This window comes from Phaenicophaeus curvirostris, chromosome 1 (genome assembly GCF_032191515.1).
Source record: "Phaenicophaeus curvirostris isolate KB17595 chromosome 1, BPBGC_Pcur_1.0, whole genome shotgun sequence".
NCBI lineage: Eukaryota > Metazoa > Chordata > Aves > Cuculiformes > Cuculidae > Phaenicophaeus > Phaenicophaeus curvirostris.
This window is the reverse complement of record NC_091392.1, coordinates 83065334-83088967: the sequence shown is the minus strand read 5'-3', so window position 1 is coordinate 83088967 and position 23634 is coordinate 83065334. Positions and strand designations below refer to the sequence as shown.

Sequence of the window (23634 nt, the reverse complement as noted above, 5' to 3'; positions counted from 1 at the left end):
TTCGTGACAGATGAAACTACAGCTACAGCCCGAATTAGGGTCCTATGTGAGGGAAAAGAATAGAAGATCCAGTAACTCTCATCCAAGATGGGTCTCTTCTCCATTCAGTCATCTGTTTTTCTCCTTCCTCTCAGTTTTCTCTCAGGTCTCCCTTTATCTGCATTAATTTTTTTCCCCTGAATGCTTTTCAGGATGCAGAAATATAATTCCTAGCCTTCCCGTCTTACTGCCTTTATGGTGAAAGTTCTGATAGTAGCGGGGGAGGTACGATTGAAGACTCACACTTCTCCTTTCCAGGAGATTTATCACCTGAAATCCCGGTGCTGTTAATCAACAGTGACAAGCTTAATGTTGTTCCGTGTGCCCTGCCCACACAATTATTAGACATCATGCTGACTTCTAAGTCATCTGCTTATACTAGAACTTCTTGTTTGTTTGTTTCTCTAGTAGATTCATCCTAATAGATCTAGACCACTTCATGACCTCATTGTATATAAACCTTATGGCCCACCATCAGAATGCAGACTTCTCTGGACTGAAACATAATGCCTATTTTTCAGCAGCCGCCAGTACTACATATACAGACATTACAGCAGATGGTGATGCTGAGCCCTCTAGCACCTCAGACTGAAAGGAGCTGAATCTGTGGAGGTGGAGTTATTGTTACTCAGAACAATACATGCAGGATAGAAAAGCAACCATTTAAGAATAAAGAAAAAATAATATTTTGTACATAAGAGAACTCAGTCCAAGAGGTCCATAAGGCTGTGAAGGAGATAATATAAAAAGGTAGGCTATGAGACAAAAGAAGCTATAAAGATGAAACAAAAAAGGGGAGATTTGAAGGAGGAAGAGGAGTAAGGTGACAAAAGGAGGAGTACTTCATAGTAACAAAGGCTCTAAGAGATAAACACAGAGGCAGTAAGAGATGAAGAAAGCACAAAAGGACATGAGGGGATGTGATGCAGGACAGAAAGAAGTCACAGTAAGTGTACTTTACCTCAAGCAATAGCTTCAGGCAGAGAAAAAATGTAGAAAAAAGCAAGAAAAAGACCTCAGTGGACATAAAACAAGGCAATGTCTTATAGTACATTTAATAGACAAGACATCCATGGAGGCTTCAAAGAGCTACCAGGAGACAGCTGGAGCTTTGGAAGAGAAAGAATGCTGTAAAAAGGGTTAGGAAGAGGGAGGGAGAATGGGAGGAAAGACAGCTTTTATAGTGAAAGAAAGAAATAGATTGTGGACTAAGGTTTGAACTGCAGAAAAATACAGAAATTTAGGCTGTGCATGTGCATGCTGCCAGCAAGGGTGAACATGGAGAGATGATGGCAGAGAACTCTATTGAAACACTTCCAACAACACTTGAAAGAAGGGTTGAGTTCACAGTAAAAAGTGAAAAGAGAAAGTCCAGGAAGTTTAAGGACTTTCATCATGGAGAAATAACAAGATAATATGATGATATTCAAGAGGACATGTACTGACTACTACTAGACTGAATAGAGTAGAATTGACAGAAGCAGGGCAGATTTTGAGGTTCATCAGCTTTTGATAACTGAAGTAGGGAGATAATGATGTTACCGGAGAAGAGGCAGAATGGAAAAAAAATAGATCTAACAATTGAAAGCAGATGAATAGTTACAGGAACACAAATATACGAAGGAACCATTGAAGCAGATATTGGAATAGGTGAACTTAAAAGGAAACTTGAATAGATCATGATATGACACAATGACATTGTGATATGACGTAATATGACGTTATGATATGCCATGACTTGGCAAAATACAAATGAGATTTAAAGGGACAGAATTATGTCCCTGTTACAGAAACAACAGAACTGTGACGGTCTGCACAGAGCACTTGGTAAATTCTCCCCAAAATAAAATGAAGCAAAGCCATATCTGTGTTGATGCTGGTAAGTAAGGTATTGTTATTTGAGGTTGTCTTATCGCATATCACAGTGTGGTCGCAGTTTGGAACTGAGAGCAAAAAGAACAAGCAGAGAAATTTAAACAACCTAGCAGGAAGAGCAAGACATGGGAAGCCAGAGGAAAGAGAAAATAACAAAATTAGTGTTTATAAGTGGATCTTAACTCATCCATTTAAGGCAGATCTAACTAGATGACCTCTTGGTGACCTCTCTGGTCAAGACAAGCAGTCTTCAAAATTCAAAGTAGAACAGTCTTTATTAGAATAAAAGTAAGACTATTTGACTTTTTTGAACAGAGAAAACTTAAAGCAGGTAAATCAGGAAGCACAGAATTAAATATATAGTTTACATGCAATCCTCCTCCGCTCACTGCAACCTTGGTAGCAATTAGCTCAGTGACCTTCTGAGCTGCTAAAATTTTGTGCTTACACTCCACTGCCTAGGAGACTGTTTCCACACCTCCACAGCTTGGATGGCTCCTCCCCCACAGCTGCCTCTCTTCTTAAATTGCAACCCTCAGTTCCCTCAGTGACTCTCTACCCTACAGTACCCTGTAGCCTCTCTTAAATAATTTCTTCCTTGCATATGCTCAATGGCTTTCCAAAGGAAGTGGTGTCTTACTGGTAGTGTAGAAATCTGGTTGTTTTGTCTTAGAATAACTGAGAACAAACTAAATAGGTACAGTGTGTACACAAGTATCAAAAAATTAAAGCAAAAAAAAAGAATAAAAGTAAAATTATACTGCTGAGAGGCAGAAAACTCTTTATAACTGTACTGTGCACATTCTCTGAAGTAATCAGCTTGAAGAAATTTTTAGTAGAAGGGACTAAGGAACATCTAGGAAATATAGGTTAATCTCTAGTCATCAAAACGTATTAGAGATGCTTCTAAGCTTGTGAATTTGCTATTATTTCAGGATAGGCAATCTACAGACCCTCTGGGAAATTGCTCTTTACCTGTGTATCCAGATGATGAGCTCTAAATGGTGAATGGTTCCTAGTAACTCACCTGCACCATGACCTGTATTTTGAGCTCTAATTCTAAATGGTGAATGGTCCCTAGCAACTCACCCGCATCATGACCTGTATTTTGTTGTCAGCTAAAACCACCCTTGAGAGATGGCAGGCAGCGCATGGCAGATAATTTGTGCTTTTCTTCCTCTCCTCCCTCCAGATGGATTGTTGCACAAGTAAAATTAATAATTGCATATTCAATCTGTCAGTCATACAATTTCACAGCAGCATGATTGACATCCTGAGGGTGGGAAAAAATTGCAGTGATGAGCTGTGTAAAACTGGGCTGGCACAGGCTGTGCTAGGGCTCCTTGTTTTGTATTGGACTTGGCTAGTTTCAAGAGAAGAATGATGTCTCTTATGTAAGCCATGGCTAACTAGGAAAAAATGTGATGATAGCTGAAAATTTTATGAGAAGGATGTGGCTATGAAGCAAAATTATTTGGTCTGAGCTGAAAAGGGAAGGTTTCAAGGACATGTTAAACTTATGATTGAGCTGGCGTTGGGTAAGAATAAGACACTTGGAGTATGGGCTCTTATCTCCACGAGGCTCTGGCTAGGATTAGAGGTATGCAAGGAAATGAATAACTTATTTAATTTTCCTGATACGTATTCTACTTTCAAATGCTTGAGAAGTCACTTCTTTGTGGCCCTGGGATCATTGATCTCTCTGAGAGGTTGATCACACTACTGGTTTAGGAAACTTAAGGAGCAGACTGGTTGAAAACAGCAACCCTAAATTGTTAGGTACTGGAACTAGTGATCAAAAAGTTTGATGCAACAAAAAATTAATTTTCAGACAGCTCAGCTCTCCATTCTAGCTGATGTATTGCCACATGAATGTTAGAAGAGATCAGGAACATACCTAGAAATGAGGAAGGGGACTGTCTTTTCTGATTGCAGCGGAGACATAAATATTTTCTCTGTATAGTACCTGAGTCTTGCTCACATTTCAGATTTTCACCATTGTTAGAGCAAATCCTAGAAACTACTTATACGAAATCCCTCTGTGCCAAGTACTAGCTGCTGACTGTACTAATGTGTCCTGTCCTGTCTCAGCTGAGATAAATAATGTCAATATAAGCGTTGTAGCACAGACATGTTATCACTACTATTCAAGATATTTAAATACCTTATCAATTATCACACTTATACTAGTAAATCTTGTAGTTTTGACTAAGTGTCCCATTTTCCTTCTCCTTCCCCCATCCAAATGCAGATTATCTATACAAAAACACCTAACCCTCCTGTATAGCAGGAGTCATGCCTGCTTCCCATAAAACTATCCCTTGTAGTAATATGAGATAAGACAAAGGTAAACAGATGAAGGACAGTAGTTCTCTTGGCAGCCAGAATAATAAATCCATCACAAACAAGGGCGAAGCAATTCCCCTCTGGCAATAACCTTTCCTGTTATCACTGGCTGCTGATACAGGAATGACAGTAGGAGTCAGCATAAGATTCACTGGACTTCCTCCATGCTTTAACTCATAGGGAAATGTTGGGGGAAGAACTGCGTCAAGCAAGTGCATTGAGGTTGATGTACTAGGTCACACTTTGGCAAGAAAACTGCAGAAAGTCTTTTCTCTGTGGAACTCATTAAATGAAAGTGGCATTTTATTTACCAGCAAGTGTCAATTACGACTGTCACAATGGGAAAAATGTGCAAAAAGTACCCCAGGGCCGTGAGGGAGCAACAATCTCCAGATGTCAAAAAGACAGGTAGCCTAGTATTTCAATCCCAGGACAAGTTGAGTCAGTGGAGGAAAGTGCAGAATGTGCCCCATAAAAGGCATTGTGTCCCAGGGCTGATATTTAATGCCCATGCCATCTGAAAACATTAAACCTGGAACAGGAATCTGTGAAGGGCCTGTAGACATTAGAAGATATTGAGCAAAGTCAGAGGTGGTGGAGGAATAATGAGGCAATGAGAAAGAAGGCACAGAGGATAAATGATAGTAGCTATTCTAACTTTCATTTAACTTGGTAAATTAAATAAGTTCTAGAAGCTGTTAACTCTGGTTGTTTATGAGAAACTACTGATTTTTGGATGCCGCGTTTTTATGTTTAATAGCATTGCTCACAGCCTTGTTCATATGCTCTCAAAGTCACCAAAATCACTGAGATTATTTGTAGTATCTTGTCCAGACACTGCCCTTGGTCTGGGCCATAACTCAATTTTTGTTTATCTGTGTCAGAGTCACATTTCATTCCACAAATGGCATTCTGTCTGTAGCGTAATTTGATGTGGATCACTCAGAAAACAAAAAAAAATATAGGCAGGGATGGTCCTTGTGAAATTTTTCGAACCCCACACTGTGCTGCTTGTGCAGGGTGCACTGGCTGGGACAGGAACCTTTACTTAATAGGAGAAGAACAGAAATGTCCCAGCCTACAGGTTTTTGGGTGCTATAAGAACAAGTCTGCTCACACAAGTCACAATGTGCTGAAGGACAAGGTGTGTCACCTACTGAAGACTCACAGCTCTGGGAATAAGATGCAGCTGACCCTTGCCATGGCAGTTTACAACCTTATCTTCATCAGTGGTGGCCCTACTCAAGGAGGGAAAGAGACCAAGGGGGCACAGCTCTGGCTGCAGAACTTGCTGGTGTGTGGCACTGTTGGTACTGGTGGCACCACTACTGCTGGCCATCAGGTTCCTCACTACACTTCTCTTTCTTTCCAACTGATAGCTCAAAATCCCATCATTCAACCCCATGAAAGAGAAGGAAGGTCTCTATAGGTGCTGGGTACTTCCCTTGCTTTGGGCAGAAGGATTGTCTATTGTGTTCTAGCATGAGACCTTCACCTTGGCAATCTAACTGTACTTTGTGGCAAGGCCACTTGGACAGACATGTCTGTCTATACAATTTCAAACTGAGTTTTGCCACACTGATGATTGCAACCCTGTCCTCTCATGACCTATAGTCTTGAATGCTGGGGAACATGATCGCTGTACTAAGTCAGCTGCTGCACATTCAGATCTGCTTGGAAGTGCATTAACATCTTTAATATCTGTGGTCTGATACCAGCTCTGCTTGTCATTTTTATCATGTTGCCTTCCACAGATGTGTCAGTCCACAGGAATATCTGGCCCTGACTCTGATTTTTTTTTTTTCTGCCCTGTTCACAGAGCTGCTTTGGAAAAGGGGAAGATGTAATTAGGAAGGAAGGACGTCAGCACTCCCTAAAGAATGCCTTGTGCCACCTCTAACCAGATAATAGGCCTTCTTTCACCTACATCCAAGTGGAAGAGATCAGGCTGAGCCACTCCTGGCTAGACAGAATCTGCATCTTGCACTAAAACTTGTCACATCCTCTGTCACTGAACTGTTGTCCTTCCCAGATGACCATGTACTCACTGTGAGGGCTGCTATCACTTCTTGTTGGCCTACTGGCCATTTTAACACGGACATTATGAGACCTGTGCAAAGGCACTGCCAAAGACTTAGAGCAATGGTGTGCTGCTGACCATCTTGCCACAGCTGCACACAGAGATGGCAGCTAGCAGAAGGATGTGGCAAGAGGGCGGCTGTAATAGATTCTTGGAGTTGTATGGGTGTTTGCCTGTCTTGTGATCCATCTTTCTACAGCAAGTTCGGGAGAAGTGGGATAAGCTGTAGGGTTTGAAGTTTGCTTGTCCTGGTGTGTTTTTTTCCTTTTTTTCTGGTTATTAATGCAGCTTCTTTGGGAGACAGATCATATCACACATTTCTTCTACATCATAGAAGAAGAGAGGGTTCTAGGAAGCATATAATCTGCATCTTGGCAGAGGACAGCACTCCTTTTAATGGTCTGAAGCAGATGAAAGAAGGACTGAGGGCTTCCTACGTGGGCCTGTTCTCTTTAGTATCCTTCATTAATGTCCAGTTCTTCTGGAAAGGTTTTGGGTTTTTCGGTGACATCGCTTGATTGGCTAAAAGGCTTCTGCATTTTTATGTGGTTCTGTTTGATCCACTCTAGTGGATTTTTTTGACCCTTATTGCTTCTATGGGGACATTGACTCCAAGCACATTGCTGGCACTATGAAGCAGTGGTTTCAACTGAGAAATTTAATTGTTTAGCACAGTGTCTAGTCACAACCTTTTGTGGACTTCCTAGCTGACTATTTCACAATCTCTGACTGCAACTACTTCACATCCCAGTGTGACATTTGCCCAGCCTATATGGGGGGTCATTGTAGTTTTTTGTTACTTACTAAAGGTTCTACCCTAGCTAGCTCTCTGATCTCAATCAACAAGTCACAGTGTCTAGGTTCAGGAGGTAGTGATGCAGATCCAACACTATAAACTTCCTATTTAGGTCTGACATTTCAACATATTAGTTCAATCCAGGTTTCACATTGGTTCAATCCATGTTATTGTTAGCATATAGTACTACTCTATCACTAGTATGGTTTACCTTACCTTTCTGCATATTTTGTATTCTGGTATTACATTTTCCCATTGATTATCTGCCACAAAGTTTTAATATGCCTGGTGTATCTCCTGTTAGGACAAGAGCTCAGGCCTAAGTGTTACTTTACATAATTCTAGAATTTGCATAGAAGTAGGTATACCACTATTTAGTTCTTGTTCTCATACTCTTTTAAATTGAACCATTTTTGCTTTCTGTGTCTAATTTGGTTTTTCTGTGATCTGCACTTGAGGATGCAGGATTTTGGTAACTTCACTATCCTTCATAGAAACAAGCTGAAGAAAATATGGTTTTGCACTGGTTATCTTCTGCTAAATCTTCAGTCTGAAAGTGTGCTGATAACCTTCTTAATGTTTAGTATCAGAAGCCTGATTCCTGCAGCTGGTCTGTCCTTCCTCTACAAGGTCGCTCTCTACATGCAGCAAGAAGCTGTATGACCAAAAAGATTTTCTTTTCCTTTCATGGGCCCTGAGCAATCCTATGACTAAGAGGAGACCAAGCTGGATCAATGGAAAACTAATTGTTTTGATGGGTTATATTTCTGTTTAATCACTGGCTTGAGCTAATTTAACATTGCTGTCATGGGCATTAGACCCATGATGACAGGGCAGTAGGAAAGCACATCGAAGAACAGAGGGAAGAAGATAAGTCTTTCCCTTTTCACAGCTACTTGTCATTAGGTTGTATTACATTATGTTGTAAAATTTCATCCTGAAAATGAAAGTCAGCTCATAAACTGTAATAGAATCATTTGTGTCAGTTACACAATCCTCTACATTCAGTAACAAAATGCCACAGAACAATAGATTCACTAAGGTTGGAAAAGACCTCTAAGATCATCGAGTCCCATTGTCAGCCCAACACCACCATGCCACAATGTCATGAAGAGTCACATCTACATGCTTTTTGAAAACCTCCAGGTATGAAGACTCCACCACTGCCCTGGGCAGCCTGTGCCAATGCTTCACCACTCTTTTGGTAAAGAAATTTTTCCTAACATCCAATCTAATCCTCCCCTGGTGCAACTTGATGCCATTTCCTCTTGTCCTATTACTTGTTATTATCCTATCACTTCTCAATTCCTGATGGCCACATTGTTTCTGATACAAGCCAGGATGCTGTTGTCCTTCCTGGCCACCTGGGCCACTGGTGGCTCATGTTCAGCTGGCTGCCGACCAGCACCCTTAGGTCCTTTTCTGCTGGGCAGCTTTCCAGCCACTCTTCCCCAAGCATGCATTGTTGCATGGGGTTGTTGTGACTGAAGTGCAGGACCTGGCACTTGGCCTTGTTGAATATCATACAATTGGCCTCGGCCCACTGATCCACCGTGTCCAGATCCCTCTGCAGAGCCTTTATGCCCTGGAGCAGATTGACACTCCCACCCAATTTGGTGTCATCTAAAAACCGACCAAGAGTTCACTCAATCCCCTCATCCAGATAATTAATAAAGATATTAAACAGGATTGGACCCAACACTGAGCCCTGGGGAACACCACTTGTGACTGGCCACCAAGTGGATTTAGATCCATTGACCACAACTTTCTGGGCTTGACCATCCAGCCAGTTTCTTACTCAGTGAAGAATACACCTAAGCCATGATCTACCAGCTTCTCTAGGAGAATGCTGTGGGAGGTGGCATCAAAAGCTTTTCTGAAGTCCACGTAGATAACATCCACAGCCTTTCCCTCCTCCAGTGGGTCACCTGGTCATAGAAGAAATGAGGTTGGTCAATCAGGACCTGCCTTTCATGAGCCCGTGTTGACTGGGCCTGGTCCCCTCATAGTCCTGCACATGCCTGGTGAGCACATCCAGAATAAACTATTCCATAGTCTTGTGGTATCGAGGTCAGGCTGATAGGTCTATTGTTCCTGGGATCCTCCTTATGGCAATTCTTATAGATGGTCCTCCCCTATTAAACAGAATTGCTGATAAATGATGGAGAGTGTCTTGGCAAGCTCTTCCAACAGTTCCCTCAGTACTCTCCGGTGGATCCCATGTGGCCCCATATACTTATGAGTGTCCTGGTGGTATAGTAGGTCATTAACTGCTTCCTCCTGGATTGTAGGGGGGTTATTCTGCTCTCTGTCCCTGTCTTCCAGCTGAGGGGGCTGAATGCCCTGGGGATAACTGGTCTGACTATTGAATGCTGAGGCAAAGAAGTCATTAAGCACCTCAGCCTTTTCCTCATCCTTGGTGGCAATGCCCCCCTCCCACCCCACCTCCAATAAAGGATGAAGATTTTCCTTGGGTTTCTTTGTTGTTAATATATTTGTGAAAACAGATTTTGTTACGTCTTATAACAGTGGTCAGATTGAGTTCTAGTGAGGCTTTTGCCTTCCTAATTTTCTCTGTGCATGCCCCTTCTTCCAAAGCTTCCTGCCTCTTCTTCCAAAAGTGGGAAACTCTCCTTTTTTTTTTTCTTTTCCTGAGTCCAAGCAAAATCTCCCTGTTCAGCCAGGCCAGTCATCTTCTCTGCTCATCTGTCTTACAGCACATGGTGAAAGCCTGTTCCTGTGCCTTTATGACTTCCTTCTTGAAGAATCTCCAGCCTTCCCAGACACCTTTGCCCTTCAGGACTGTCTCCCAAGGGACTCTCTCAACCAGTGACCTGAACAAGCTGAAGTCTGCCCTCCAGAATTCCATGGCAGTGGTTTTGCTGACTCCCCTCCTTACTTCACCAAGAATTGAGAACTCTATCATTCCATGCTTGCTAAGCCTAAGAGGGCCTCTGGCCATCGTATTTCCAACCAGTCCTTCCCTGTTTGTAAGCAGCAGGTCAAGCGACGCACCTCCTCTGGTAGGCTCACTTACCACCTGTGTCATGAAGTTATCTTCCACACACTCCAGAGATCTCCAAGACTGCTTCCTCTCTGCTGTGTTATCTTTCCAGCAGATGTCTGGTAAGTTGAAATCACCCATGAGAACAAGGGCTAGTGATTGTGAGACTTCTGCCAGTCACATTATAGAATGCTTCATTTACCTCCTCATCCTGGTTGGGTGGTCTATAACAGACTCCCAGCAGGATAACTTCTGGCCTTCCCCCTCATCCTTGCCCACAAGGACTCAACATTATCATCACAATCATTGAGCCCTACATAATCAAAACCCTCCCTAATATATAGACCCACCTTCCGCCTCTCCTTCCTTGCCTATCCCTTGCCTACATCATCAGCTGATGTTCATTACCTTAGGCAAGGTCCATTTACTACAAACCCAAACACATTAATCTGGGAAAGTGGAGAGAAGGAGAGAGAAGCCTACACTCATGAGCAGGGGTTGTGTTGGAAGTGGAAACAACTAGAGGTTTGGAAAGAGCCAGAAGTTCTTGCAGAAGGATTTGGAAAGGATGTGCCAGAGTATCTTAGGGTGTTTTGTTAATATATTACACTAACATTTTACTATGTACTTGCTATAAGGATGTCAGGTTCCATAACGTATCAGGAATTAGGTGGATGAGTAGAATATAAACTGAATAAGACTGGAAGAAACAGCACATCAAGAAATAATGAGCAAGATAAATTCAGTGAATCTTTTACTGCCAACTGAGGATATGTGAATTCACTCCCTTTCTTTCCCAGGACTGACATTTTCAAAGGAAAAGGTAAATTCAGTACTTGACAGGCTCCTGGGGTTCTGTTCTGATAAAGGAGTGGGGCAGATCTCGCAAGGGGTGACCCAGCAGTGTACTTTGGGCAGTTGTCAGTACTGCCACATGAGTTTAAACCATTGTGATTCATGCTTCAAGGAGTTTCCCACAGTGACGGAACAGTAAAAGTAAACAATAAGAGTGATGTGGGGTAGCGCAGGGCTAGAACCGAACAGAAAGTGGAAGGTACCTTGGGGAAGGATTATTTCTTGCAGCCTGTCCCTTTCTGTGCAGTGAAGGGTTACTATTTAGGCTGGAACACACCACACTGTGCAGAACAGGCTGCCTGTCATATAGTGTGCCTGCCTAATCAGAAGCCAGTAGTCTACCAGAACTTGAACTTTTTAGTTGCCCCTATTCCATGTTTCCAGGCAAGTCTCAATTCTGGTCTTCTGCCTTTTGGTATAAGGGTAGACGAATAGATAGATAGATAGATAGATAGATAGATAGATAGATAGATACACACACACACATATGTACATACATCTATAGGGACTCTTTAGAGGTCATGGGGTAGTTCAGATTGCTTTTGAAAGGTAAAGAAGAGGCTGGGTTACAAAGGGGGAGCACAGCACATCAATATTTTTCAGTGTTGGTCTGAACCTTCACGACTGCCTCAAAACTAGGAGAGGCATAAAAAGGGACAGCCACATTACCTTCCTTGCACCAACCCTGATATGTCTGCCCTTAGCTTTGTGAAAGGTAAACTGGTGGAAAAAAGTTCCTGTCTTTATGCAGCTGACTTGTCAGTGTCGTGCTCTGAATGAGTTCACTGTAGGTCAGGGAAGCAGCATTTAAGTAAGAAGCTGTTACATGTGGCAGTCAATAGATCATCTCAGCCACAGCATACACCCTCACATGAAGCATTAAAACAGAAGTTTAGGCAGGAGGAGAACTCACTTAGCTTTTGCTTAATCTTCCCAACAGGAGGGGTTTTGTGTACCTCTGGAATAAAGTTCCTACATCTTATTAGCTCTTTCTTCTGCCACTACTATATTGAACAGCTGTGACCTGTTTAATCTTATATTTGCCTTCACCATTCTTGGAAAGCTTAGGTGAACCTGCAGTTCTTTTACCATATGGGCCTGGAGCATCATGGACTTCTGGTTAATGGAAGTGAGGTTTCCAACACGTCCTGTTTCTGTATGGAATTGGAACTAAAATCAGCATACACTCAGTGCCTTGTCCTCTACCGATAATAAACCTAATGCAAAGAGGTGTAATATCACATACCTCTCTCATCCTTAAAAGGGCTCACAGTTTGTTCACAAGTTATTCAGAGGAGTAAAAATAAAGGCCGACTGAAGAACTGTACAAGGACCTTAACAGAATGACCGAGCAATAAAATGACAGATGAAACAGTCATGATAAATGCAAAGTGATTACTGGGAGGAGGAACAGATGTTCTGTCTTTGCATACGCAAGAATCGTCCAACTTTTACTATTTAAGCTGACTTTTACTATATAAGAACAAAGCCTTAAGGTCAAACAGAGTGGTCATAATAATGACTCCCTCAGTATGTTTTTTAGACCCACATGTTAAGAACTGAGAAAATAAGACTACATAAAATGCAATGTGCAGCTATATCTTGAGCAATATTTGCATTTATAATTCCCCCAATACCTAAAAGAATATGGTAGAACTGGAAAAGTTTCAGAAGATGGTCAAAATTATGGAATAGCTGTGTGAGGAACTGCTAGGCAGACTTTCTCTGGCTAGAAAGGGAAATGAGGGTGGCACATGAATAAAATCATGAGTGATATGGAGAAAGTAAACTGAGAAGGTTTGTTTTGCTATATCTTGGGAGGCTGGCAGTGAGTTCAGAACCAAAAAAAAATTTGTTGGTCAGATAACATGCATCTTATTCTTATTAAAGTCATAACATCTTGGAATTTAAAGACAGGCAAAAAAATTGCATTTGATTTTTTTTTTAACAGAAGTCCTTTAAAAATAAGGGTAGATAAGAGAATTCATTACAGATGAAAATTAAAAATACTTTCTGTGTCATATTTAGAAGACAATAATCTTGTTGACACGGAGGTAGCTTGCATTGCTGCTCCTCCAAGTAATTTATTTTATTACAGATGGGATATATACTGTCTTGACCAATACCATGCTCAAGGAGTGTCAATGGGAGCAGGTTGTCCTGGACTATGGCCAGACAACTTTTGACTACCTCCAAGGATGCAAATTCTGCAGCCTCTCCAGGCAACCTGTTCCAGTAATCAATCACAGAAAAAAAAACCACCTGCTTTCCTTGTGTTCAGACTGAATTTCCTGTGTTTAAATTTGTGCCCATTCCATCTCACTCTGTCACTGGGAACCAGTAAGAAGAGTGTGATTTCATCAGCTTCAATTTCCCATTAGATGATGAGATTCCCCGCCTCCTCCCCACACCCTCCCAGCCTTCTCTTATCCAGGCTAAACAGTCCCAGGTCTCACAGGCTTTTCCTCATATGACAGATGCTCCAGCCTCTTCATTGTCTTTGTGGCCCTTTGCAGAACTCTCTCCAGTTCCATATCTCTTTTGAACTGGGGAGCTCAGAACTGGCCACAGATCTCCATACGTGGCCTCTCCACAGCTGAGCAGAGATGAAGGATACTGACAATAGAATCATAGCATAATAGAATAGTTTGGGTTGGAAGGGACCTTAAAGATCATCCAGTTCCAACCCCCCTGCGATAGGCAGGGACATGTCCCATTAGACTTCTAATGTAGCCCAGGATACCATTTACTTTCTTTGACAGAAGGACACACCGCTGACACATGTTCAACTTAGTGTCCACCAGAACCCCCAAGCCCTTTTCTGCCAAGCTGCTTTCCAGCTAGTCAGAACCCAGCAGGTATTTGTTCATGGCATTATTCCTCCATAGGTACAGGACTCTACATTTCCCTTTGTTGAACTTCACAAGGTTCTTTTCTGCTCATTCCTCCATCCCGTCAAGGTGCCTCTGAATGGAAGTGCAACACTAGGGTATATCAACTTCTCATCTCAGTTTTGTATTATCTGCAAATTTTCTAAAAGTTCCATCATCTAGACAATTAATGAAGATCTTAAACAGTACTAGGTCCAGTACTGACCCTTGGGGTACAGCACAAATAAGTGGCCTCACACTGGACTTTGTGCTACTGATCACAAATTTTTGAGCCCTGCAATTCAGCCAGTTTTCAATCCACTTCCAAGTCCACTTGCCTAGCCTCTATTTAATCAGCTTGCTATGAGGATATTGTGGCAGACAGTCATTAAAGCCTTGCTAAAGTAAAAAAAATAAACAAAATCCATTGCTCTCCCTTCACTCACCAAGCAGTCATCTGACTGCAGAAATCTATCAAATTGGTTAAGCAGGACTTTTCCCTTCATAAATCCTTGCTGGCTACTCCCAGTCACCTTCCTCTTCTGGAAATTGTTCCCAAGATGAGTTGCTCCATCATTTTTCTGGAAACTGAGGTGAGGCAGACCAGTCTGTAGTTTGGTGGACTTCTTGACTTTTTTGAAGACAGGAGTTGAAATTTTTTTCTTTCAGATCATAGAATCATAGAATAACCAGGTTGGAAGAGACCCACCGGATCATCGAGTCCAACCATTCCTATCAAACACTAAACCATGCCCCTCAGCACCTCGTCCACCCGCGCCTTAAACACCTCCAGGGAAGGTGACTCAACAACCTCCCTGGGCAGCCTGTTCCACTGCCCAATGACCCTTTCTGTGAAAAATTTTTTCCTAATGTCCAGCCTAAACCTCCCCTGGTGGAGCTTGAGGCCATTCCCTCTTGTCCTGTCCCCTGTCACTTGGGAGAAGAGGCCAGCACCCTCCTCTCCACAACCTCCTTTCAGGTACTTGTAGAGAGCAATGAGGTCTCCCCTCAGCCTCCTCTTCTCCAGGCTAAACAACCCCAGCTCTCTCAGCCGTTCCTCATAAGGCCTGTTCTCCAGCCCCTTCACCAGCTTTGTTGCTCTTCTCTGGACTCACTCCAGAGCCTCAACATCCTTCTTGTGGTGAGGGGCCCAGAACTGAACACAGTATTCGAGGAGCGGTCTCACCAGTGCCGAGTACAGAGGGAGAATAACCTCCCTGGACCTGCTGGTCACGCCGTTTCTGATACAAGCCAAGATGCCATTGGCCTTCTTGGCCACCTGGGCACACTGCTGGCTCATGTTCAGTCGGCTGTCAACCAACACCCCCAGGTCCCTCTCCTCCAGGCAGCTTTCTAGACAGACTTCTCCTAGTCTGTAAATCTGTAAATCTGTAAATCTGTAAATCTGTAAATCTGTAGATCTGTAAATCTCCTAGTCTGTAGATCTTAGCAAACCACTCCCAATTCCTAGGCCCCTGAAGGATAATTGTGAGTGGCCTTGCAATGAAGCTGACCAGCTTCCTCAGCACTTGTAGGTGCATCCCATCAGGTTCCATGGATTTGTGTGTGTCCAGACTGTTTAATGCTTCCCTGACTTCATCGTCTTCCAATAAGGGTCCTCGCTCTTTGTCATCCATTTTTACATAGTGTTTGCTGCCAGCTTCTCTTCATCATGCCCAGGTTCTTTGCTGTGATTTTGTGGAGATTCACAACAGCAGCCAAGTTCACCTTGAGGATTTGTATTTGCTACACATGTCTGGACTGATGCATTTTTTATTCATGGACTGTACTTTGCATGCCACCTGCTGTACAGGCTGGGCAGTAACCTCTGTATTCCAGTTGACCCACTGCTACCATTTTTGACAATTTTACTAGCAACAAGTCTAACTTTCTGAATACCTGGAATGCTAGTACATGGTCTTTCTGTCTCCCTTCTGCACCCAAACTTGTCTGAAATAGTTTAACTTGTTAAACTGGCAAAATAGCTTGCAGGTATCAGCTGTCAAAATAATTATGTGCATTTTTTTGTCCACATAAAAAGGCTTACAACATGCAGCTACCCTATCAGGTTTCAAACAAACGTGGGATGCCTCCTTATGCCATTTAACACACAAGCAGTCTATTTTACACTCTGCAGCACAAGATCAATGGCAAGAGTTGGCTTGATCAGCATGCTGCCAACCCTTAGCATTTATTGCTTGAACAGGAGGTCTGTACAATTTATGGAAAAGCTTAAATTTTATAGCATTATAAGTAAGAGACATGTAGCTGGATAAACTCACTGAAGTACAAGGACATTCTTATTGTTACTCTGCTATAGTTGTGACAGCTTTCTGAGGAATAGACCCCTGCAGTGCTGAGAGACACCACCACTGCTATTCAGCTAGCTCCTGGTGTGTGAGATCTTCATGTTGTGCCTGGACATCTCGTATTGTTTGAGAATAACATACTAAAACATATAGTTCTGGACACCTTCATGACAGAAACTAGTACCTAAATGACACTGAAAAATGGGTGAAAGAATGTTTTTCCGCAAAGAACAGAAAAAGACCCTTGCAGCATTCTGCCAGGGTTCTGTGTGAACTTCATGAGGTTCAACAAGGACAAGTGCAAGGTTCTACACCTTGGGACCTTTTACAAACGCTTGTAGTGATAGGACAAGGAGCAATGGGTATAAACTGAAGAGGGGCAGATTTAGACTAGACATAAGGAAGAATTTCTTCCCTATGAGAGTGGTGAGGCACTGGCACAGGGAAGTTGTGGCTGCCCCATCTCTGGAGGTGTTCAAGGCCAGGTTGGATGGGGCCTTGGGCAGCCTGATCCAGTGGGAGGCATCCCTGCCCATGGCAGGGGGGTTGGAACTGGATGGTTTTTAAGGTCCCTCCCAACCCAAACTATTGTATGAGTCTATGACTGTGACATCTAGGGTAAGGTGTCTTGCAGGCAAAGTGTTCCTGTGAGGATGCAACTGCTCCTGTGGTGGGCAACAGCCAGGCAAGGTAGTGCCAAGCAGCAGGCAAAGCCTTTGGTGCCATTTCTGCTGCACGTGTGACTGTTAAATCAAACTTTCTCCATGGGAAAAAGCATTCAGGTCAGTAATAAACAAGACTGCTATGCAGCTGTGGGTGTCACTTTGGGAAGTCTTGCCTGGGTTGTTGACTGGAAAGGATGACAGAGGGGGGTTTATTCACCCCAGAGAACAGGAGCTGAGGAGGGTCTGTTTGCTTTCTGCCACTGCTTAGAGCAGGGGGAGGAGTATAGACGAGATGGAGACAGACCTTTCCCAGAGAGGCACAAAGTGCAAGAGGGAAGAGCCATGACTTGCAAAAAGGGAAATTCGTGCCTGAGCAGGGGTTGGACAGGATACTGCCAGAGGGTCTTTCTCTTCTAAATCTTTCTAGTCTTTTATTTTTTTTACTTTAACAGGGACAAACCCAAAATCCTGGTAGGCAACCTCAGATTATTAATAGAACTATGAAGACCAGATCTGCTAGCAGTACAAACTGGAAGATAATTTCTTCAAGAAGTTGCTGTATCTCACACTGGAGCTCATGGCCACCGTGATCTATGTGAAAATCACCTATACCCATGTTTTAAACAAGCTGGGTAGCTCTGGACATCTTTCCATGCAGTGATGGACAGAGCTCTGCCTTACTGTTTGGAGAAGGTGTTCTTACATATATTGTTTGCAAACAAGGTGGGTAGGACAGCTATTAACTCATGATTTGTCTCTAGAGCTTGGCATTCCGGAGAAGCAAATCTGTACTCAAACCATCCTTTAACCTGCTCCTAATCCAAAATCAGTGAATGCCATGCATATTCCACCTCACTAAAATTCAAAATTCATGTTACTTTAAGACAAAGCTAGTTTTTAGTAGACCTGTTCTCCTTTTTATTTTCCTCAGCCTTCCTCCTGGCACGCTGTGTGGCACTGGAAATGTGTTGTTATTCACTGGGATTCTGAAACTAGCCCATCCCTCAGCTGGGAAAGGCCTCGGCCCAATCCCACAGCACAAATTCAGGTGGTCTGTCTGCCCAGTGACTGAATGAATGTTACAGAAGAGGATCACTACTGTGTGTACATTGCAGTGAAATGCCTTTCAGCTCCCCAGGCATTTGTACTACGCAGCCAGGACAAGATTCTGTCACTGATTCCTGCAGCAAATTTCTGACAAGGAAAGGCATTAGTTCTGTGATATCACTAATTGGAAGTGGGGAGCAAAATAAATGCAGATCTGCAAATACGCCTATAGAACCGAGTCAAAGCAAGGGGAAGGAGATGGCAAGGTGGATATGATGGGCAAGTGAATAGGAAGCCTTTATCTTCAGTAGGTCTTAAATTCCAGTCTGACTTATGAGAAGATGGGCAATGGACATCATCTTTTTTGCCTCTGCTAGTTTCAGTAAAGGGCTGGCCTGTGAGCCAACAAATACTGCCAGTATACAATAGGTGACCCCAAAGTCTGAATATCAGAAGCTAAAAATTGTTCCCTAATAGCAGTAGATGATGGTCCTAAATGCCTGCACTGTTAATCAGACAGCAAGAAACTGAAGAGTCCCTTCCTTCCTTTCCAATGTCATCATCATCTTGCACTGTAGATCTTGTTCCTATATTCATCTGTGTTTTGTCCTCTCCAGCTTTTGAATTAGCAATAGAAATCTGAACAAGTGATCTTTCTCATGGTTTCAATTCTCCAGGTCTCTTCTGCCTTCTAATGTTACTTTCTGCATGATTGACAATATATTCAAAATGAAAAAGGGGGGGGGGGCGCTGTGGAGAATCCCCCACTGCCTTGGGACATCACAGAGAAAGGGTTACATGGGCTATTTTTAGAACAGAATCCAATGGCAGTGATGTGAGGAAGGCACAGAGAAAAACACAGCTGTGAAACCTAACACTTGGCTTCATATATACTGAGAGCAGGAACAGCAGAGAAACAAATCGAGGAGACACAGCAGAAGACAAGACTGAGAAAAAGGTATGTGAGGATAAGAAGAGAATGGTAAAAGAGTAAGTGACAAAGAAGCAATGAACACATGCGAAAGAAATGGCCAAAAGAATATGGGAGAGAAATTGCAAAAGTCTGAGCCAGGAAGAGAAAAATTTAATAAAGTGGCCATGGTATAGAAATAAGCTGACATACTTTAACCACAGAGGGGATTGAAGGACAAGAAATGACCAGCTGACTCATCACCACTCTCATGTAGGTGATTTGTGACCTTCAAGGCTGACCAGCAACTACCCTGTCTGTCATCTTTCCTCATCTTAAGGTGTAAGGGCTTCATATAGAACTTCGGTTTTGGTTTGTGACACTGCAATATATTTTCTAAATCAGAGGGATATAGCAGTCATTTCTATAGTTTTTGAAGACAGGTGATGACCTACTGTCTCTCTTTTACTGCAGAGCAGCATATCCACAGAAGACTGATTGCTTTATGTAAGAAAATTGATGTATGCTGTATCAGTTTGGAAGTGCTCTCTGCCACTGCTCACCCACCAAACAAGAAAGAACTAACATGACTGACTACATGAAGTGGATAGCGGTAACGCTGATACTTGATAGGAGCATGCTCACAAAAAGAGCATTTTAAGGCATAACTTGCTAAGACACTCAAGTCCCTAAAGTGTCTGAGAACCACCTGAGGTATCTACATCCAGAATTACAGTCACTTGCTTACTTGCTACCTAATCCTTATGACTGGTTTTCATTTTTCATATTTTTGAGAAATAATACATCCTTCATCAAAGTTAATGATTCAGCATCTACTTAGCACTGATGCCTGGATTAGATCCAGCAACTAGCTGCTCTCAGTAACTAGCTGCTACTCTGCTGGTTATCACTAGGGACTCAAGCATATGGTCATTCTCAAACAGTTCAGAAATGTATAGTCACCTCTTTAATGAAATTGCATAGTTGCCTATGCATCATAAAGCTTATCTGGGATGTGGGTGGCTTGAATTCAGTTAAAAAAACCCAGATATTTGGGGTTTATTTATACAGCCTTGAGAGATCAAATCACTACAATTAGTTACACAAACCTGTCCTGTCCAGAAGCCAAAAAAGCTCACAGTGGCAAATATTTGGGAAAAAAATTATTAATAAATTAAGATCATGCAGTACATGCTTGCAATACAGTCTTGCTTTATTTCCTGGATAGCTATTTAGTAATGTACAAATGTTTTGTCAAAGAAGACTTGCCTCAGCTCAAGTTTTATAGATTATGCATTTTGAACTCAAGAAATCTAATACAAGTTGTGCCTTCCTACAAGCATTGAAGAAAACTGTCACTGATTTAAAACTGTAACTAGTCTAGTTACTAGTCTAGGATATAACCTGAAAATTCTAGAGATTCATGAGTTTGTAACAGTTACAGAAGAAATACCGGTACTTTCCCTAAGTAGCATATTCTGTATTTCTCAAGCTCTCTTTTTCACCACCCCTTTTGTGCAGTTTTGTTGTATTTCCTTACAGTCCCTGTGTAACATGATCAATTCATAAACTGATTCAGTTTGAATTTTTGATCTCAGAACCCAACTCTTATTCTCCCACCACAATCTTCACTTGTTTGTATACTGTGCAAATGGGCCACTGCAATCATAGAATCACAGAATCACCAGGTTGGAAAAGAACTCTTAGATCATCACGTCCAACCATTCCTATCTGCCACTAAAACATGCCCTTCAGCACCTCATCTACCCATCTTTTAAATACTTCCAGGGATGGTGACTCAACCACCTCCCCGGGCAGCTTGTTCTAGTGCCTGGTGACCCTTTCTGTGGAATTTTTTTTCCTGATAGCCAGTCCGAACCTTCCCTTGTGCAGCTTGAGGCCATTCCCTCTTATCCTGTCCCCTGCCACTTGGGAGAAGAGGGCAGCACTCTCCTCTCTACAACCTCCTTTCAGGTGGTTGTAGAGAGCAATAAGGTCTCCCCTCAGCTTCCTCTTCCTGAAGCTAAACAATCCCAGTTCCCTCAGCCACTCCTCATAAGACTTGTTCTCCAGCCCCTTCACTAGCTTTGTTGCTCTTCTCTGGGCACACTCCAGAACCTCAACATCCTTCTTGTAGTGAGGGGCCCACTGTGTTGTACATAAAGCCCAGTCTCAATGCCCTAGAGCTGGTGCTACTTTTCTGTATTGGACTACAGAAATCCAGGAAAACAGAGATGAAATATTTCATAATCCAGTCTTTCCACTGGAATGATTGGCTCCTTCAGCAAAGTTAAACCTTGACTAGTGATAAACAGCATTCTTAGTAAAACACTGTTGAGTTGAGGGACTGTGCTTGTGATGTGCCTTTGTGGAGCACTAAGAAATTTCCATTCAGTACACAAATCTAGATTTGAAATTAAGATTTTAGTCCTAAAGGGCTATATGGTCACACTACAGATCATACAATTCTTCATTCATCTGTAAGGCACTATGTCATATGCCACAAATGCAAGGCTTAGCAGCAGAAAATTTTGGACTGAGAACTTCTCTCCTGGTCTTCATCACAACTTTCTTTTCCCAGAAGTAATTATACAATCCCCTTAGTAAACCAGGTGATCTAGCTTCTGTAAAGGAGTTTACCCATCTTTATTTGAAGTAGCTCAATGAAGACATGATTTCATGTTTTCCTCAGATCCAGCACAGATCTCCAAACACTGCTACCAGAACTTTGCATGCTCAGGTACAAACAGACCACCATTCACTTTTAGAGGCTGAGATTCATGCTGTTCCTTGGGCAATTAAGAGTGTATGATGCCAAAGCTCCCTTCAGTAACCAAAGGCAGTGGAATTTTAGATACTGTAAAAGTGGCTACCTCAGCTTGTCCAGAGAACTGTGAGGACTCATGAGATTCAATAAATAATAGTTATCCTAGCTGGAAGTAATCTCTTAAAGTATTTAAATCAGAAAGTGGAGCAACCATCTGCATCCAAATACCTATAAAACAAAGCAGTGCCAGACCCTGGTGCGATGTGCCTGAAAGATGCTACAGGGTAACACACTTCGTGAATCCATTAACACCCAGCATGGCCAAATCCTAAACCACATTCTCTGGGAGCTGTAGCAAAGGGTAGGGAAAGATTTCAGTGCCCTCTCTGTAGATGTCTGCAATTAGGAAACCCATTCACAACCAGCAATTGCATTTCTGTACAGCTTTGTAGACTCTGCATCCTTAATACACTCAGCCCTGATTATTTCCAGGATTTTTTAGCTTGTCTAGTGCATGCAGCGATATAAATTTTTCACCCATAGAGATTAGGAATGATTCCCATTTTACTACTGAGAAAAGGAGAATATGACCTCATTCTCTTTTGAAGAAAGACACTACTGGGTCATGCCCTGAGGCAGAACTCTCACAGATTCTTCCCAATATAAACAGGGAAGCATATTTGCCTACAGATAAAGTGTTTAGCCCCTTAAGCAGAAAAGGGAACACTTAGGAAACATTCTGTCCTCCTGTAGGTATTGCACTCACCAGAGTTTCTTGGTATCGGAACGCTTTGGTTGGAGAGGCATCCCCAGTCATATCCCCAGAGACAATGTCCTGTGGAGTAAGGGCTGTTCAGGGTAAAGTCTTCGTGTCTTCTCACCACAGCAAAAATCATGAAGTGAAACAGCTGCAAGGCTGCAGCTAAAACCCTCCTGAGCACCCTGAGAGAGAAGGTTACTGGTGAGGGAAATTCAGAGAGGGAGAGTGTAACCAGAGACTCCCTGCCCCCTCCTGTTCAGTCTGCTCGGACACAGCAGTCGCTTCCCTGCTTTAATATCTTTCTGCTGCCCTGGCACCAAGACAGCTCAGTAAATCAACAGAAGGCAAAGTTTCCCTCTCCTCTCTCAGGCAGTATCATTCTTCACTGCATTTGGAAGGGTTCAATAGCAGGACCATAGAAAGAATGGGGGATGATGACAGAGAAAACTTGGGAAGAAGCTGGAAACATAAAAAATTGCCAATATTAGAGACAAGAAACATCTTGCAAATTGAGCAGGACTATTCCTTCAACCTTTGTCAAGGGACAACTTCGTTAAATATCACCATCTGAGAGGGCGAATCTCCTAGCAGGCTTTGGAAGACATTCCTTACATCAATTACATGGCGTGCTCACATTTAACATAATTTTTCTAAAGCATACCTGTTACTGCTGTTTCCCTGCCCACAATCCCTCACCACTAATGAACAGCCTTCCTTACAGACTTTGTACCTTCATGAACCTTCATCCACTGGCACGATCAACATTCAGTGTCTTTTTCATAGGGAATCGCAAAGTGGTTGATGTTGAAAGGGACCTCTGGAGGTTCCTTCTCCTAACTTAATTTAGTGTTGTGATGTAGTGAAGAATTTTCATACCCTGAAGACAAGGGTAAGAACATACTTCACAACACAAGTAAAGTGCATGTTAGGAATCTCAGCTTGGCATAAATTTCATTTTAGAAGATATTTTACAGATGCTTGGCCCGATCTTTTCAATACCATTTTGTACATCCTAATTTTTAAGGAGAGCAATGACTATTTTTACAAAGTCAAATCTTTTGAAAATCTTACTTTTCATAATGACAAATAGGGAAACAAAACCAGTTCAGACTTACTACAATTCTAATTATTTACTGAATTGTTGTGCTAATAAACACAACGATTTCCTTGCACGCAAAATACCTCATCTACATCCTGTTCACTCTTTTCACTCCCTGTCCCACACAAGAGAACTTCTGACCTTGTTATTTGATTGGGTTTGAGGCAAAAATGTAAACTTGTTATCACTTTCCTGCTATCCCAGCTATTACA

General features: G+C 42.4%; 1 protein-coding gene across 1 annotated transcript in view; it reads right to left on the bottom strand.

Annotated features, from left to right (window-relative positions):
* CLCN1 (chloride voltage-gated channel 1) overlaps positions 1 to 22532 on the bottom strand; it is a 69299-nt gene extending 46767 nt beyond the window's left edge. Inside the window, exon 1 of the mRNA XM_069866216.1 lies at positions 22330 to 22532. Coding sequence (XP_069722317.1) covers positions 22330 to 22380 — 51 coding nt within the window. The 5' untranslated portion in view covers positions 22381 to 22532. The remainder of the gene's footprint in view (positions 1 to 22329) is intronic.
* Between the last annotated feature and the right edge of the window lie 1102 nt (positions 22533 to 23634).